This window comes from Lycium ferocissimum, unplaced genomic scaffold (genome assembly GCF_029784015.1).
Source record: "Lycium ferocissimum isolate CSIRO_LF1 unplaced genomic scaffold, AGI_CSIRO_Lferr_CH_V1 ctg19301, whole genome shotgun sequence".
In the NCBI taxonomy this organism is placed as follows: Eukaryota; Viridiplantae; Streptophyta; class Magnoliopsida; order Solanales; family Solanaceae; genus Lycium; species Lycium ferocissimum.
Genome location: NW_026718332.1, coordinates 1 through 13880, shown reverse-complemented (window position 1 = coordinate 13880; position 13880 = coordinate 1). Strand labels below are relative to the sequence as shown.

The 13880-nt window shown below is 36.1% G+C and overlaps 3 protein-coding genes across 3 annotated transcripts; all 3 read right to left on the bottom strand.

Annotated features, from left to right (window-relative positions):
* Window positions 1-2065: 2065 nt before the first annotated feature.
* Window positions 2066-3657, bottom strand: LOC132042938 (uncharacterized). The gene is made up of 2 exons (XM_059433449.1): window positions 3300-3657; window positions 2066-2430 (listed from the first exon to the last, which is right to left on the bottom strand). The coding sequence occupies exons 1-2, from the start codon at window positions 3655-3657 to the stop codon at window positions 2066-2068; spliced, it is 723 nt and encodes a 240-aa protein (XP_059289432.1).
* Window positions 3658-6763: 3106 nt separating this feature from the next.
* Window positions 6764-9109, bottom strand: LOC132042936 (uncharacterized). Its single transcript, XM_059433447.1, has 7 exons — window positions 8999-9109; window positions 8611-8884; window positions 7828-8045; window positions 7580-7737; window positions 7214-7508; window positions 7063-7131; window positions 6764-6960 (listed from the first exon to the last, which is right to left on the bottom strand). The coding sequence occupies exons 1-7, from the start codon at window positions 9107-9109 to the stop codon at window positions 6817-6819; spliced, it is 1269 nt and encodes a 422-aa protein (XP_059289430.1). The 3' UTR covers window positions 6764-6816.
* Window positions 9110-11294: 2185 nt separating this feature from the next.
* Window positions 11295-12437, bottom strand: LOC132042937 (uncharacterized). The gene is made up of 2 exons (XM_059433448.1): window positions 11722-12437; window positions 11295-11622 (listed from the first exon to the last, which is right to left on the bottom strand). The coding sequence occupies exons 1-2, from the start codon at window positions 12001-12003 to the stop codon at window positions 11410-11412; spliced, it is 495 nt and encodes a 164-aa protein (XP_059289431.1). The 5' UTR covers window positions 12004-12437; the 3' UTR covers window positions 11295-11409.
* Window positions 12438-13880: the final 1443 nt, after the last annotated feature.

Genomic DNA, 13880 nt, shown 5'->3' with positions numbered 1-13880 from the left:
CGACACTATTTTAGCCAACCATTGGTACGAGGTTTCTTCTACTACCTTGACTTGATTTGCTTTTCTACCTCGTCCGTGATCTGATACTACAGGTCCCGCTTAAATTAGGCTTTCGATTCTGCTGGAATGAAAACACATCTGTTGATAGGTAACTTGTGGGATACTACGCTGGTACTTAGCCCTGGCATGTCGGCGTATGACCACGCAAAGATATCCACATATTCCTTCAATAGGTTTATCAATTCTTGTTTTAAAGGCGTCTCTAAGTATGCACTTATCCTTGTCTCTTTGACATTCTCTTCATCACCTATATTTATGGCTTCTGTTTCATCCATGTTTTGTTTCCACTCACTTTCCAACTACACTACCTCTTCTGCGAGACCCTCGGGTAAAATTGTGGTCTCGTCGTATTCCTCGCACTCTTCTTCCTCTACGCTACTCGACTCATTCGTTTCGGAACATATCATGACATTTAGGGTTGTTTTACCATCTCTATTACTGAAAAAATTCAAAGCAAAGTATGTTATTGTAAAACATGCATGCGCAATAAATAAATAAAATTATTTTGATTAAACCGAGGCTTGCTTTGATTTAGATTAATAAAAGTACATACTGTGGTCCTAGCTTGGATCAATATCAAGCCATTTCCATTTTTGAAAATATTACGAGGCACATAGAATGATAAAAAGTGAGTAATCGGGCCTCGATCGATTTTCCCTATTTTCAAAATAAATTCATCTTTCTCTACCGAAGAGCCAGTAATGAGCCTTGTTGACTGAGTCAACCCCCAATGCCTTAATTCAGTTTCCTAACCCAAGTCTCAAAATGCATCCGAGTGCATTGGGAACTGAACCGATTACTCCCACAAGTTCTAAACGATCATCCGAACCTCTCGGAATTGACGGAATTCCGAAAAAGGTTCTTTTATCCAAAAGCCAACTTTGGGTCAACCATTTTTTGCTTTAAGTCTATATTTCACAAAAGTTGCCCGAATTCGGTCTAGACACCTCGAAAAGCGTGCTAATGGTCCCCTCGGGTCTAAAGTGAGCTAATCAATGCTCGGGAACGGGCGGAAATGCCAAAAGGACTATAATGACCAAACAGGTCATTACGTACTCTTACCAAGAAGATCTAAATTTGAACTCCCAAAAAGGCTTGAGGGGCGGTTGAGTTTTAGGGTTTTGAGAAAATGGGGTCAAATCCCGAAATAAACTCTTAAATAAAAGAATTTATTTGTCATGACTGCATAGGCGGCGCTCGACCAACTTCTTGCCCAGCCGCCGCTTCGGCGTCCGCCATGCCGCCCGGCGGCTTTCGATACCACTACCCCACCTACGCTTCAGAGGGGTTGTGGTCGCTGGGGAGGCCTGACTGGGTCCCCAACCCGGATTTCAATATTTTAATTCCTACCCATACAATGGGTCCCGCTAGGCTAGATGTTCGTCGAAAATACTTAGCGAACTGAAAAGGTCTAAGATGTCATGGTTGCAAATATTTCGGACGACTAAATGGGTCGTTACACATGGTTCTTTCCTTCATCAGTAGAAAGTACATGTTCAGTAGCAAATTTACCCTTCAATTGTTTGGTTTTTTTCCCTTCTCGATTGCTTTTTATTTATTGTTGTAATAGAGGAAGGTGGTGTTGAGTTATTAGTGCAATGAATAATTGCAATGAATGAGGACAACGAAGGATCATAGTATAGGAGTCAGTAACATTCCCTTTTTTTTTTTGTTTTATGTTACATTAATATTTGTCGACTGAAAATACTATTCAACCTATGATATCCATTATCGTCAAAGAATTGCATAATTACATAGATAACCACAATATCAGGAAGACTATTCATATTGGGAACTTACAAGCAATTATTTTTCTAAACGGCTTCTGCTTTTTCAGATGTTGCATCAAGTGAAATAATTTTATCTCGAAGACTCTACATATGATCCAACCGGCTACCATCGTTTTCTTGTCCAATTAAGCACAACATTTCATTTATTTCTGGACACTTTGGGTTGCAAGTGAAAGTAAGGAACAAGTCCGGATATTCAGCCCACCTAGAAATTGCTATTGCATCTTGATAATTTTGTGCCCTATATCTAGGTCCCCCAGTGTGCGTAGAAGCCAATAGGACAGTTTTCCTACCATTGAACAATCAGAATCTCCTTGGACAACAACATCCATCAATCTCGAAGCAAGATTAGACCTAAGTTTTTTCTGGTCATTTTTTATATAATGGAATCTTTCTTCCTCAATTGCCAGGTAACCATCCACGATGTACTTCTGCAATAGTCTTCTAGCTTGTAGAAGAGTGTATCCCTCGTTAAGCCTTTGTTGTATCCTGAATCCATAAAACTGTCTCATTGACAATTTTTGTCTGATGTAAGTTTTGTTGATTATATCTTCCAAAAGAATTCCAAGTCTATATCCATCTTCGCCATATAGATGTATTAATGGATAAGTCATAAACATGAAGCTTGGGTGTAAATCTATGATTCTCTAAAGCTCGTTATTCCGATGTTCTACAATAACATCTCGCTGGAAGTTTTCATCAGTAAGATCACCTATTATTAAACCCGCGACTTTAGAAGCATTAGGTACATTGTATTGTCTGCCATCTTTATTCCTGTCTGAAAGGATTCGCAAGCCGAACACAGATTCCGATTGATGTTTATATCTATCCCTTGCCATCCGAAATAATTTTACCAGAATATTATGCTCGTTTAGCATTTCTGATATCCCCCGTACAATTTTTAGATCAACTTCTTCATGCAGCAAACTATTCATTTTGTTATCTATCTCATTTTCAGTATCATATATATAGAGCTAGGAAAACTGTGGGCTCTTGCCTATTTCCGGCAACAGAGAGCCAGTGTGATGATAATTTTGACCACTTATCCTGAAAACATATGGGCCCTTTGAACGATTGATAGATCTGTCAACTTGGCCTCCCATAGATGTAAATGCAAACATAGAGTTATAAACCCTTATGTTTTTTCTAAAATTGATACCCAATTGTCCGGATTCTATCCCCAAAAGATATTTCAGATAGGGTGGTGGTTGACTCAGTAACGGTAGTCGTAAACGTCCTTCCATACAACAAATTTTTAATTTTGGTTGTGTTGTCTTTCTTGTTTTTTCCGTTCGCTCCTAACACCATAAAATGGCCCCACAATATTAGCAGGTGCACGATGGAGTGCCAAAGTTCCAAGTTGATCTGTAGGAATCTGCCAAGTGAAAGTATTTGATAAACAATATAAGCATTTTTGGCACAAAGAAAACTTTTGTGTGCTAAACATACCATTAAGTGGAATCAGCATTTCTCGGCTTGTTGAATTTGTTAAGTTCATCAGTTGGGTGCACCTTACCACCAAATTTAGAACCAGATCGATTCTCTTTAGTGGTTGATCTTTGTATTTTTTTCGAATTAAAGCGATCTTGCGCTTCAATCGGGCATAAATGTATCTGCATTTATTGATATGGACTATTTCGTCATTCTTTTCTATAAAATTCCCTGCTGCTGAATAGCTCTTCCATTTGTTTTGAACCATCCTGTCTTGCCGAGCTAAATCAGGTAGCAGCTGCTGAAGAAGTTTAATCTCCCGAGGAGTATGTGCGGAGGCACTAAATTCTTGAACAATGTCTGAGATCAATTCCATGAACCTGTTTCACAGTAATTGAATAGCATAAATGTATTATTTATAATGGGTTGGTAACCTCAAATATGTAAAGCGACGTGCAGGGGACTCCTTTATGGGATTCTAGACTGCATATTATTGTCGATGGATTAAGCATGCGTCATTTTCATAATAAACACTGTCTATCTTGGATCTGATTCTGCGTAGTGTATGTTTCCAATTTTGGAACACAGAAGGAACATTTGGGCATTGAAATGGTATGGAAACAGAATACGCAGGGTATGTGTGGAAACCAGCCTAAATTCTAAAAGACTTATAGGACAATTGCAACAGTAGTGTGTTGTACTACAATGAATTTGGTAGTTGTACACGTTTTCTGAATTTGGACTTCTATTGTTTGATGAATTTTATTAAAAATGCCTCAGTGCTTAATATAATCAAGGATGAAAGGCTACGACAATAATGATATTTATTTTAAACACACAGAGTTTATGTTGAAGAACGTGTATGCAAAATCACATAATGGATGATGACAGTGGAAGTGGTGTCTATTGCTACAGACATGAGTGTTATTTACGGTGTTTGTGAAATAAATTCAACTTTTCTCCTTATTTCTGTGTAATTGACTTGAATTTGAAGAAGAAGAAGTAGAATTGTGGCCGGAAGAATATTGAGTGCCAACAATCGTTAAGATGAATCGGTTGGCCGTTTAAGCGGTTGTAACTGAAAGTTAAAAGTAGAAATTGTAAGGGAATGTAATAGTTGTGCCGTTAGGGTTCTTTTTAATTTGGAAATTTTAAACTCCTTAACTTGGTTGCGCTATTTGCACGCGGTATTCCAAGGACATCAAGGCGTCTAAGCAGGAACTAACCTTATTTTGGGAAGATTGATGGGGGTTATTTACTTTCTTGGCTTGAACCTGTTATGAAGAAATTGAATAGTGTAAATGTATAAATTGTAATTGGCCACTAACCTCAAATATGTAAAATGACACAAACAGGACACGTTTATGGCAATGTAGTCTGCTAATTGTCCTCGTTGAATTTGTAGAAGAAGAACTTCACTGCTGTCATGCTAACACAGTCACTGAAAAACAAATCAAAATACAATTAATTGGAACATGAGCAGTTAAATGGTTAAGGAAGAAGAATGAAGAGATAGGGCTGAGAAACTCTGATGTTTTAAGAACTGGTGCACCAAAAATATAGCATATGAATAATCTTGGACATGAACGGCGTGGATGTTTCAGCGGTTGTAATTGTAAGTTTTATTAAAAATTGTGAGTGAATGTAATAGTTGTGACTTTTGGGTCTTAACTTTTAAATTTTGGTAACTGCTTCAATCTGTTATTTTCTTTTCAATGGGTGTTACAATGACACCAAGGTCAAAATCACATAATGGATGATGAAGATTGATGTGGTATTATTTGATTTCGTTATTGGTATTTATATACGCTTTTTGTGAAATAAATTCAACTTCTCTCCTTATTGTGTCCATATTAAGTCTCACAATATGAAGAAGATGCGCGAATTGGCAACTTCTATTTCATTTGATATAGTACTTACATCTTTGAATTAAAACTTGATCTGAATATGTACAATAAAAATGTATAGTTTTTATTTAAGAGATATAGAGAGAATGATTCTTTAGTGGTGCATCAGTAATTTCAACGTAAATAATATGATGCGATAAATTTGTCTAGTAAATGAATTTCAAAAGATGTAACTGCATAGAATATCGTAGGAGAGAACTGTTCTTTGATCGTGCCAATGTATACACCTTTCGGGTGTTTCCTTATATGTAATATAACTATGTTGAATAAAACAGTTTTGCGGCATCCCTTTTTTTTACTTGGCATTGTATACACCATTTTGGTGTTTTCTATATTCGAATTTGGTTCGGGAATGACTTACTCCATAGAGGTTCTGTGTTTCTGCCCCGACAGTTCAATAATAATGGCTGACATCAAGAGATTATTAAATTAAGTCCGCAATTGTTTTTTCATTCCTGTAGTTTTCAGTTAAATGGATGATGTTCCAGTAGTTTATTGTTATTTCATATGGTCCATTTTCTACCATTCAAATACTGGTGAAAAGGTATGCTGTTTGATTATTAAAACAGTTTGGGAAAAACAAATCAAAACTCAAGTAATTGGAACATGAACAATTAAATGGATAAGGAAGAATAATGAAGAGAGTCCTTCATAGGAGCAGATTTCAAATTTACAGTTAAGTTTATAGAACATCCCCGTGCAAAGGTTGTGTCATTTAACAATTGGAAAACAAAACGAGCGTCATGAATAATCATTATCTGATTTGCTTAATGCAATGATAGGTACAACGGGGAAAATGTATTTTTAAGTAAAAACTATACAGTGAATCGCAGTAATATGTTAGGACAATATGTTTACATATAGAAGTCACTATTTTTTACAAAAAAAGCTTATAGTACATATTTTTTTTTGGGCCCCGAACCAACATTAATCATCGTCATCTAAGAATCTTCTCTTCCGAATAGTTCTTGTAGAAGATCTTCTTGTCCATCTGGTAACACCTTCAGCAGCGTGTTGGTCTTCTTTCCATTCTTCCAACTTATCCAAAGATGGAGTAGAAGGTTCCTGAATTTTTTTCAAGCGCCGAAGTTTTGTTGATGTACTTGGTTGGTTCGTACTCGTAACACCATCACTGTCAAGGTCATCTTCCACTACGTCGTCAAAGTCATTGGCTGAGGCATGTTCCTGGTTATTTTTCCAAAGGAAATTTAATCACATATCTATCATACATACGTAAATTTAGTTGTTACAAACAACTTGCTGCAACAAAATAGTAGAGTAAATTACCTTCCCCGTGCAAAGGTTGTGTCATTTAACAAAGGAAAACAGAAACAGGCCGTCATGTGAAACATTATCTATTTCTGTAATGCAATGATAGGTACAACGGGGAAAATGTATTTTTAAGTAAAAACAGATACAAGCGGCCATCAGGCATCGCAGGACAATATGTTTACATATAGAAGTCACTATTTTTTACAAAAAAAGCTTATAGTACATTTTTTTTTTTGGGCCCCGAACCAACATTAATCATCGTCATCTAAGAATCTTCTTTCCGATTCTTGTAGAAATTTCTTGTCCATCTGGTAACACCTTCAGCAGCGTGTTGGTCTTCTTTCCATTCTTCCAACTTATCCAAAGATGGAGTAGAAGGTTCCTGAATTTTTTTTGCGCCGAAGTTTTGTTGATGTACTTGGTTGGTTCGTACTCGTAACACCATCACTGTCAAGGTCATCTTCCACTACGTCGTCAAAGTCATTGGCTGAGGCATGTTCCTGGTTATTTTTCCAAAGGAAATTTAATCACATATCTATCATACATATGTAAATTTAGTTGTTACAAACAACTTGCTGCAACAAAATAGTAGAGTAAATTACCTTCCCCTTGTTGAATCCTTCAGCTTTCTGGTTTTCGGGTTCATCAACATCATCCACTATGTTTTTACCCTGGATAAGAAACAATCGGGGATCTTATTCACAGTGTACATGTAATGCTTCTGACATAGTGAAACACTGTATATAACGTTACCTTTTTCTCTTTCGCTAATGTGTGTTGCAATTCCAATTCCTCGTCTGGTGGGAAAAGCTTTATAACTGTGAAGTTTTCAAGGCCGTCTTTAAGGTTGTAACTGTTGAGTTTGAGCTTGAACACAAACTCCTTGCCACAAAGGTTTTCTATTTGGGAAGGTATACCATTATCGCCCGATGCAAGCCGATTTACCAGTTTGTGCGCAGATGTGTCGAGCAGTTTCTCGGCAATAGCATTAAACAGTACTAAAGTTGTACCACCAGTTTTGTCTGCCACGCAAATGTGAATTTTGAACCTATGTTTATACAATATGTTAGGTTATTCAGCAATTTAAAATGGAAGTTACATTATTTATTGCGTTCTTACCTCATCAATGGGAACTTGCAATCTGTTGTGCAAGTGGGGCATGTATACACACCATTTGCAGGTTTGATTTTTTTACGGCAAAAGTTGCACGAAATGTAATACCAATCGAATGAGTTGTCAATTTCTGTGATCTTGGCCCAGACCGTAACAATGCATTCCTAAATTATAAAACAACCCAATTATATAGTAGATTATTGTGATAGATTTCTAATTTCCAAAACAGAATCCAGCATAAATAGTTTAATAACCTGAATATCAATGCTCCACTCCGATTCCAACAATTCACAAATGCTCATCCTATTCTGAAACATTTGTTCCTCTATTGGAAGTGTTTCAACATTAGCACTTTGTAGAGTTTCCACCCCAACAGATTTGTTGGAAAACTTTTCTTTTAGAGAGTTGATGTAATCAATTTTCAGATTAACATATATTTTACTTGCACACGTGGTTGCAAAAGTAATTTCTCCTGTAAAAAAAGAATGCAAAAAAACACCGCTTTATGATTAGGTCAGATGTTTACTGGGGAAAAATGCAGGAAGTAACTTAAAATCGAAAATAGTTACCGTGGAATTCTTTTAATGTGGTTGAAGTAACAATGATTATGTATGGTCCAAATTCATCTTGTACAAGTACGGATCAAATTTTTCACCACATTCTTCCCATAAGGTGACTTTTGATTTGACAGAGCTATACATGGAAAAGAAGAACAAAATATTTTACTATTAAAACCCTTATGATTCATGTAGAATGTCATATGCATAACAAATCTCAAAAAAAAATAATGTAACGGGAAAGTAATTATATTTTATGAAGAGACCAAACGCAAGGCACTTAAATGAGTTAAGTGGCTTACTAATCAATAAGAATCTCGATGTCTCTCTTTTTCCATTTTGAACCAACACTCTCTATGTCACCGATGCCGCATAAGCAACCTACCACATCTGCAACATGAATTGGGAGAAATGGTAAGTTCAGAATTACTTTTGTTATTTGAAAGCCGGATGACCAAGCTTTGATGTTAATAAGGATACCTGATAATATGGTGTTGTTATTCACCCTCGACTGAATCATGTCCGGTTGAATAAATTGAAATCCATTTACAGGAAGACGAACAATATCTTCCTGTTGTTTTTGGACAATAGTTATTTGAAGGAAAGTAATTTTAAAATTACTTGACACTGGTCTATATACACCAGTATTGTCAGTAACTTTGAAGTTCCGAATAATAATGACCGATCCTTCACTCAACTTATCCCGAAACCTGTTTACTTGATTCTTCCAGATGACAGCGTGCATTAGATTATCCTGATAAAACACAACCATAAAGTGTTTTTACAATAAGTGATTTCAAAATACATGTATGAAAAAGTTGGAATCGTATATTACTTGTTCATCGATGAGTATGAGGTCTAGGCTAACCAGATCTTTGCTTCGTTTGAAATTAATGAATTCCCACATTCGACAAACTCGGACTCTCACCATCCAATCATCCCTATTAGGATGCAACTCTGAAAGAAGAGAATAGGCCATATTCGATAACAATGGAATGAATAGAGAGAAGATGATGTCAGAAATTGCCTACAAGTAGTCGCAAGGTTTGAAGGAGAGCACAGGATGTGAGAAATTGACCAGACAACGTTTTTGGAAGGTTTATATACAAACCACTGGTTGAATTTTTTGAAACAGTGGCAATGGTTTGTAGAGGTGCAACCTCTTGTGAAAGACACATAAAGAGTTGTTAGACGTTATGTCGTCTATGGTTGCTTGTGAAGACAAAAGGAACATTCAAATCTATGGGGGCTTTTCACTACAATTTAATTAGGGCTTCAATATGCAAACGGCTAGGCCTAGCTAGGCCTTGTTTGTTTTTGTTATTTAATAATTGTTCGTTATTAAATACTAATAATAATAATAATAAGTTTAATAATAATAATAATTCTAATAATAGTAATAGTAATAATAATTAGGGAGAAAGATGGCATTAAAAACTGCACTATGTAATAATAATTATAATCTGCACTATGAACTACAATAATGGAAAAACAGAATCGTTACAAGCCACAATTTGTAAGAAGATGGCATTAATAAGTGTTTACTCTTTTTTATAAAATAATTTTAATTTAGCAATTTGGAATTCTGGTGAGGGATGCAGAGTCGAAACTCTCAGGTTTTTATAAGATATAGGAGGTAGCACAATAACTGTATGAAAAGATAGATGCGATATTAATTGGGATAAACAACAAATTAGTAAAGTTACTAAAGCTAGAGGGAAAGTTACTTGGACACTTCTTTGGTGGCAGTTGTTGTGTGGGATCTGTGTTCTTTGTATACATCGGACAAATCTTGTGTGGTTACAGATGGTAAGTGAGTGGAATCTACCTAAGGGATTCGAAGAAGAGACTGGAACGATGTCTGATTGTTGATAAAAAATATGCAAAAGCGTGTGATATGGAAATTAATATTTGCACACAAAAATGGTACTGAAGAAAAACCAAACTCACATGGAGTTTGTGGAGACAAAACTTAACTCTAAATCTCTAAGCATTAGTAGTATTTTGTGGTTTAAGTTGTTAATCTGTTTGTATTAGTTTTTGGTGACAATACTACGAAGGACGTACTGACGCAAGTTGGATATCGAGTTTGGGAGACAACAAATCCACCACTGGATAGCATTTTTTTGGTGGAAAACACTACTAACAGATTACACAACTGGAATTAGGAATTAAGTATGAAACCAATACTTAGTCTTGTATCATGGGCGGAGAAATTAGAAGCTACTAATTTTACAATAACACCGAGACCGGAAAGCCATATTGCGGGTTAAATCGTGTGCGTCTTAAATATTGCGAGCTAAATCTTGTATACATCAGACGAATCTTGTGCGGTTAAAGATGGTAACTGAGCAGAATCTACATAAGGAAGTTATTGAAGAGACTGGAAGGATGTCTGATTGCTGAACAACGTTGACCAAGAAGCGTTTGATGTGGGAAATAATATTTGCACACAAAAAGGGTACTTTATATAAACAAAATTCACATAGAGATTTTGTGAAGACAAACATTAACTCTAAATTTGTAAGCGTTAGTAGTGTTTTCTGGTTTAAGTTATTCATCTGTTTGTAGTATGTTTGGGTGCAAAATACTATGAAGGATACACTGACGGAAATTGGATATTGAGTTTGGGAGACTGGAAATCCACCACTGGATAGTGTTTTTTGGTGGTAAACACTACTAACAGAGTACATAACTGGAATAAGGAAAAGAATGAAACCAATACTTAGTGGCAAAGAGTAGAATTTGAAGCGCGATTAACTGGTAATCACAGTAACTAAATCTTTGATCATAAAATTCTTTTACCGCTGCTCTGCCATGGAGGCACTAACATATTGCACGCACTACAACCGCTTATATATAATAAGCAAAAGCATAAAAAGAGCGATTTGGTATTAATGCATAATGATCTATTGTAGAAACCAAGAAGACAAATATTGATACGTAAAATACATAAAGACAATAGAGTTCCCTTTATTAGATCATCTTTATTCATACATTAATTGGTTGGAAATCCAACTAAATAAGTAACAGGCTGCAGAAATGATTAATTTGATATCTTCGCTGCGGGAGCCTTGTAGATATTGTTGTCTCGTAAACTATACATCAAAATGCCACAAATGTAACTGGAGTTTTAAATAATATTATGAAATGACAAAAATAAATGTAAAAATAGCAGGGTTTTTCATTTCCTCAATATACTGCTACTTTGTGTCGTGATTGTTGCTACCTTGAGGATATTTAGCTTGTTCGCTTCCAGCTTTGTAACTCCCATAATAGCTATAGTTGAATTCTGGTCTGGTCATCAGAAGAGATAATACATGTAATATTATAATTTATAATTGATACAGTAACAAATATATGCGGAGTCATTCTGTGTTTATGGGATGATTGAGAACTCCTCCATAAAGTTGGTCTCTCAGTTGTTCCCATTTTTTTCTCAGATATTGAATCCGCAATTGTGAGATGGTCGGGCACATCAGGTCTATGGGGCTTCGAGGTAGAACAATAACCATATGAAAAGATAAAGGGGATTTAAATTGGGATAAACAACAAAGTAGTAAAGTTACTAAAGCAAATAGGGGAATTTACCTGGACACTTCTTTGGTGGAAATTGTTGTGCGGGATCTGCTGTTTGGGTATCCATTGCAGGAATCCTGTACCGTTGAAGATGGTAACTGAGCAGTATCCACCTAAGGAAGTCGTACAAGAGACTGGGAAGATGTCAGGTAGCTGAAGAAAATTTAGCAAGAGGTATGTGATGTGAAAATTAATAGTGTCAGACAAAGAGTAATGAACCGGAAAGATGTTCTTCTTCATTAAGCCACCTACAGGTTTGATGCTTCTATCATAGAAAAATATTCCCTGCTTCATTATGTGATTTCGTTTTAACCTTATGATTGGGTGTTGGAGTCATTGGTAAACGTGGTTGAATGGGTGGCTAAGACCGGCAAGACATATTGCGAGTTAAAGCTACCAGGAAAACTTCAGACAGAGCTGATATTAACTACATACATGCAACTTCATGAGTGATTGATCTATCAATTAGAATGGTTTTAGGTGCCAATATTAACTGTTGGGCATGCTTCGGTCATCTATTTTAACTACCAGGAATTGTTATAATTGCCCTTACAGTCTAACTTTTGGGCTCAATTATATTACACCCTTCCACTTGAACTTAGTAGAAACAGATCCAACTAAAGGTCTTTTTCACATTAGAAGTTGTTGTAGTTACTGGAAGTTAAGTATAAGAACTCGATAAGAATTTCAAGTAATGGGAATTTTAGGCTTGTGTCAATAATAGCAGTCGAAAAGATCCTAATGAACAAAAGGTGTTCTTAAAAAAACCATTGAGCCACCTACAGGTTTGCTTCTTTTGTCATAGAAAATTATTTCCAGATTCATTATTGGATTTCGTTTTAACCTTAGGATTGGGCGTTAGAGTCATAGGCAAACTTGGTCGAATGGGTGGCAAGATGTATAATGACAGGAGAGCCATAAGCAATTGTTGATCAAAGGATTCCACGGGGGAAAGTAGGGAAATCCTGGATGGGTTGTTCGTTAGCACTGCAGAGAAATGCTTGGTTGGATAGTGTGCAGATCGGCCGACTATGGGGGGAGTTTTGTGGAGCTTAGAAATTAAGGAAAATGTTTATAAATTCATACTCTAAATCCCGCTGGTAAGATCTTTAATCGAAGGGATCCTACACGGCAGAAGATAGTAGCTGAGCGGACTCTGCCTAACTTAAGTCAAAGAAGAGACTAGAAAGATATCTGATTACTATACAAAATTAAGTACGAAATGTGTGATGTGAAAATTAATATGTGCACAGGAAAATGGTATTGTGCACAAACTTAATTCACATGGTCTAAGTGGAAAGAAAAATGAATTGTAAATCTCTAAGTGGAAGGTGACAATGGTCTTGGGGGGTGGGGGTATTGTATATAAACCGAATACACATGGGATATGCGGATACTAAAGTAAACTCATGTCACAAATATTGCTAGCAAGTAAATGGAGTTTTAATGTGAAGCGCATCTAACGTCATAATAAAGTGTGAAATGTAGACATTTTAAGTGAGGAAGTACATGTACGAACAAAGTTAGTGCAAAGAGGGGGGAGAACTATATATAAGGAAATAGTACTTGTAAATCCCCACAACACAGCCGAAAGCATAAGCATATCACAGTGTAGGTTGAGAATATGAGTGCGGGCAAGTTAAATGTATATAAATCGAAATAAGGGCGATTGTACGGAACCAATACACTATATAGACGGGGAACATGTGGAATTTGTGGAAACTAAAACAACTATAAATATCACGGATGTTGCGAGTCATAAAATGGTGTTTCAATTTGAAGCGCACCTAAAGCAATAATAAAGTATTAAATGTATACGTATTAAAGGGGGTAAGTACAAGTTCAAACCATTTTAGGTGGAAAACGGGGAAGAATTTTATCTAATGAATAGCAATTGAAGGACTTGTACCTAGTCTCAAGTGTAACCGTGTCACGGAGGTGAAAAATATGAATGCAATCAGGGGACCTATATATATATATATGATTGTAGAGTATTTTAAACATAAACACATGGAATATGTCATAGATATTGCGAGCAAGTAAATGGCGTTTTAATGTGAAGCGCATCGAAAGCCATAACAAAGTGTAAAATATAGATATTTTAAGGGAGGGAAGTACATGTACGAACCAAGTTAGTGCGAAGACGGGGGGAGAACTTTATATAAGGAAAT

Coding starts and splice junctions, on each gene's coding strand:
- LOC132042937 (XM_059433448.1), bottom strand. CDS start 12,003: ATGAAGCAGGGAATATTTTTCTATGATAGAAGCATCAAACCTGTAGGT. Junction 11,623..11,721: donor TCCACCAAAGAAGTGTCCAG/GTAAATTCCCCT, acceptor TCTACCTCGAAG/CCCCATAGACCTGATGTGCC.
- LOC132042938 (XM_059433449.1), bottom strand. CDS start 3,657: ATGGAATTGATCTCAGACATTGTTCAAGAATTTAGTGCCTCCGCACAT. Junction 2,431..3,299: donor AATGCTGATTCCACTTAATG/GTATGTTTAGCA, acceptor TATATGGCGAAG/ATGGATATAGACTTGGAATT.
- LOC132042936 (XM_059433447.1), bottom strand. CDS start 9,109: ATGGCCTATTCTCTTCTTTCAGAGTTGCATCCTAATAGGGATGATTGG. Junction 7,132..7,213: donor CATTAGCGAAAGAGAAAAAG/GTAACGTTATAT, acceptor TTTCTTATCCAG/GGTAAAAACATAGTGGATGA. Junction 6,961..7,062: donor AAGGATTCAACAAGGGGAAG/GTAATTTACTCT, acceptor AAAAATAACCAG/GAACATGCCTCAGCCAATGA.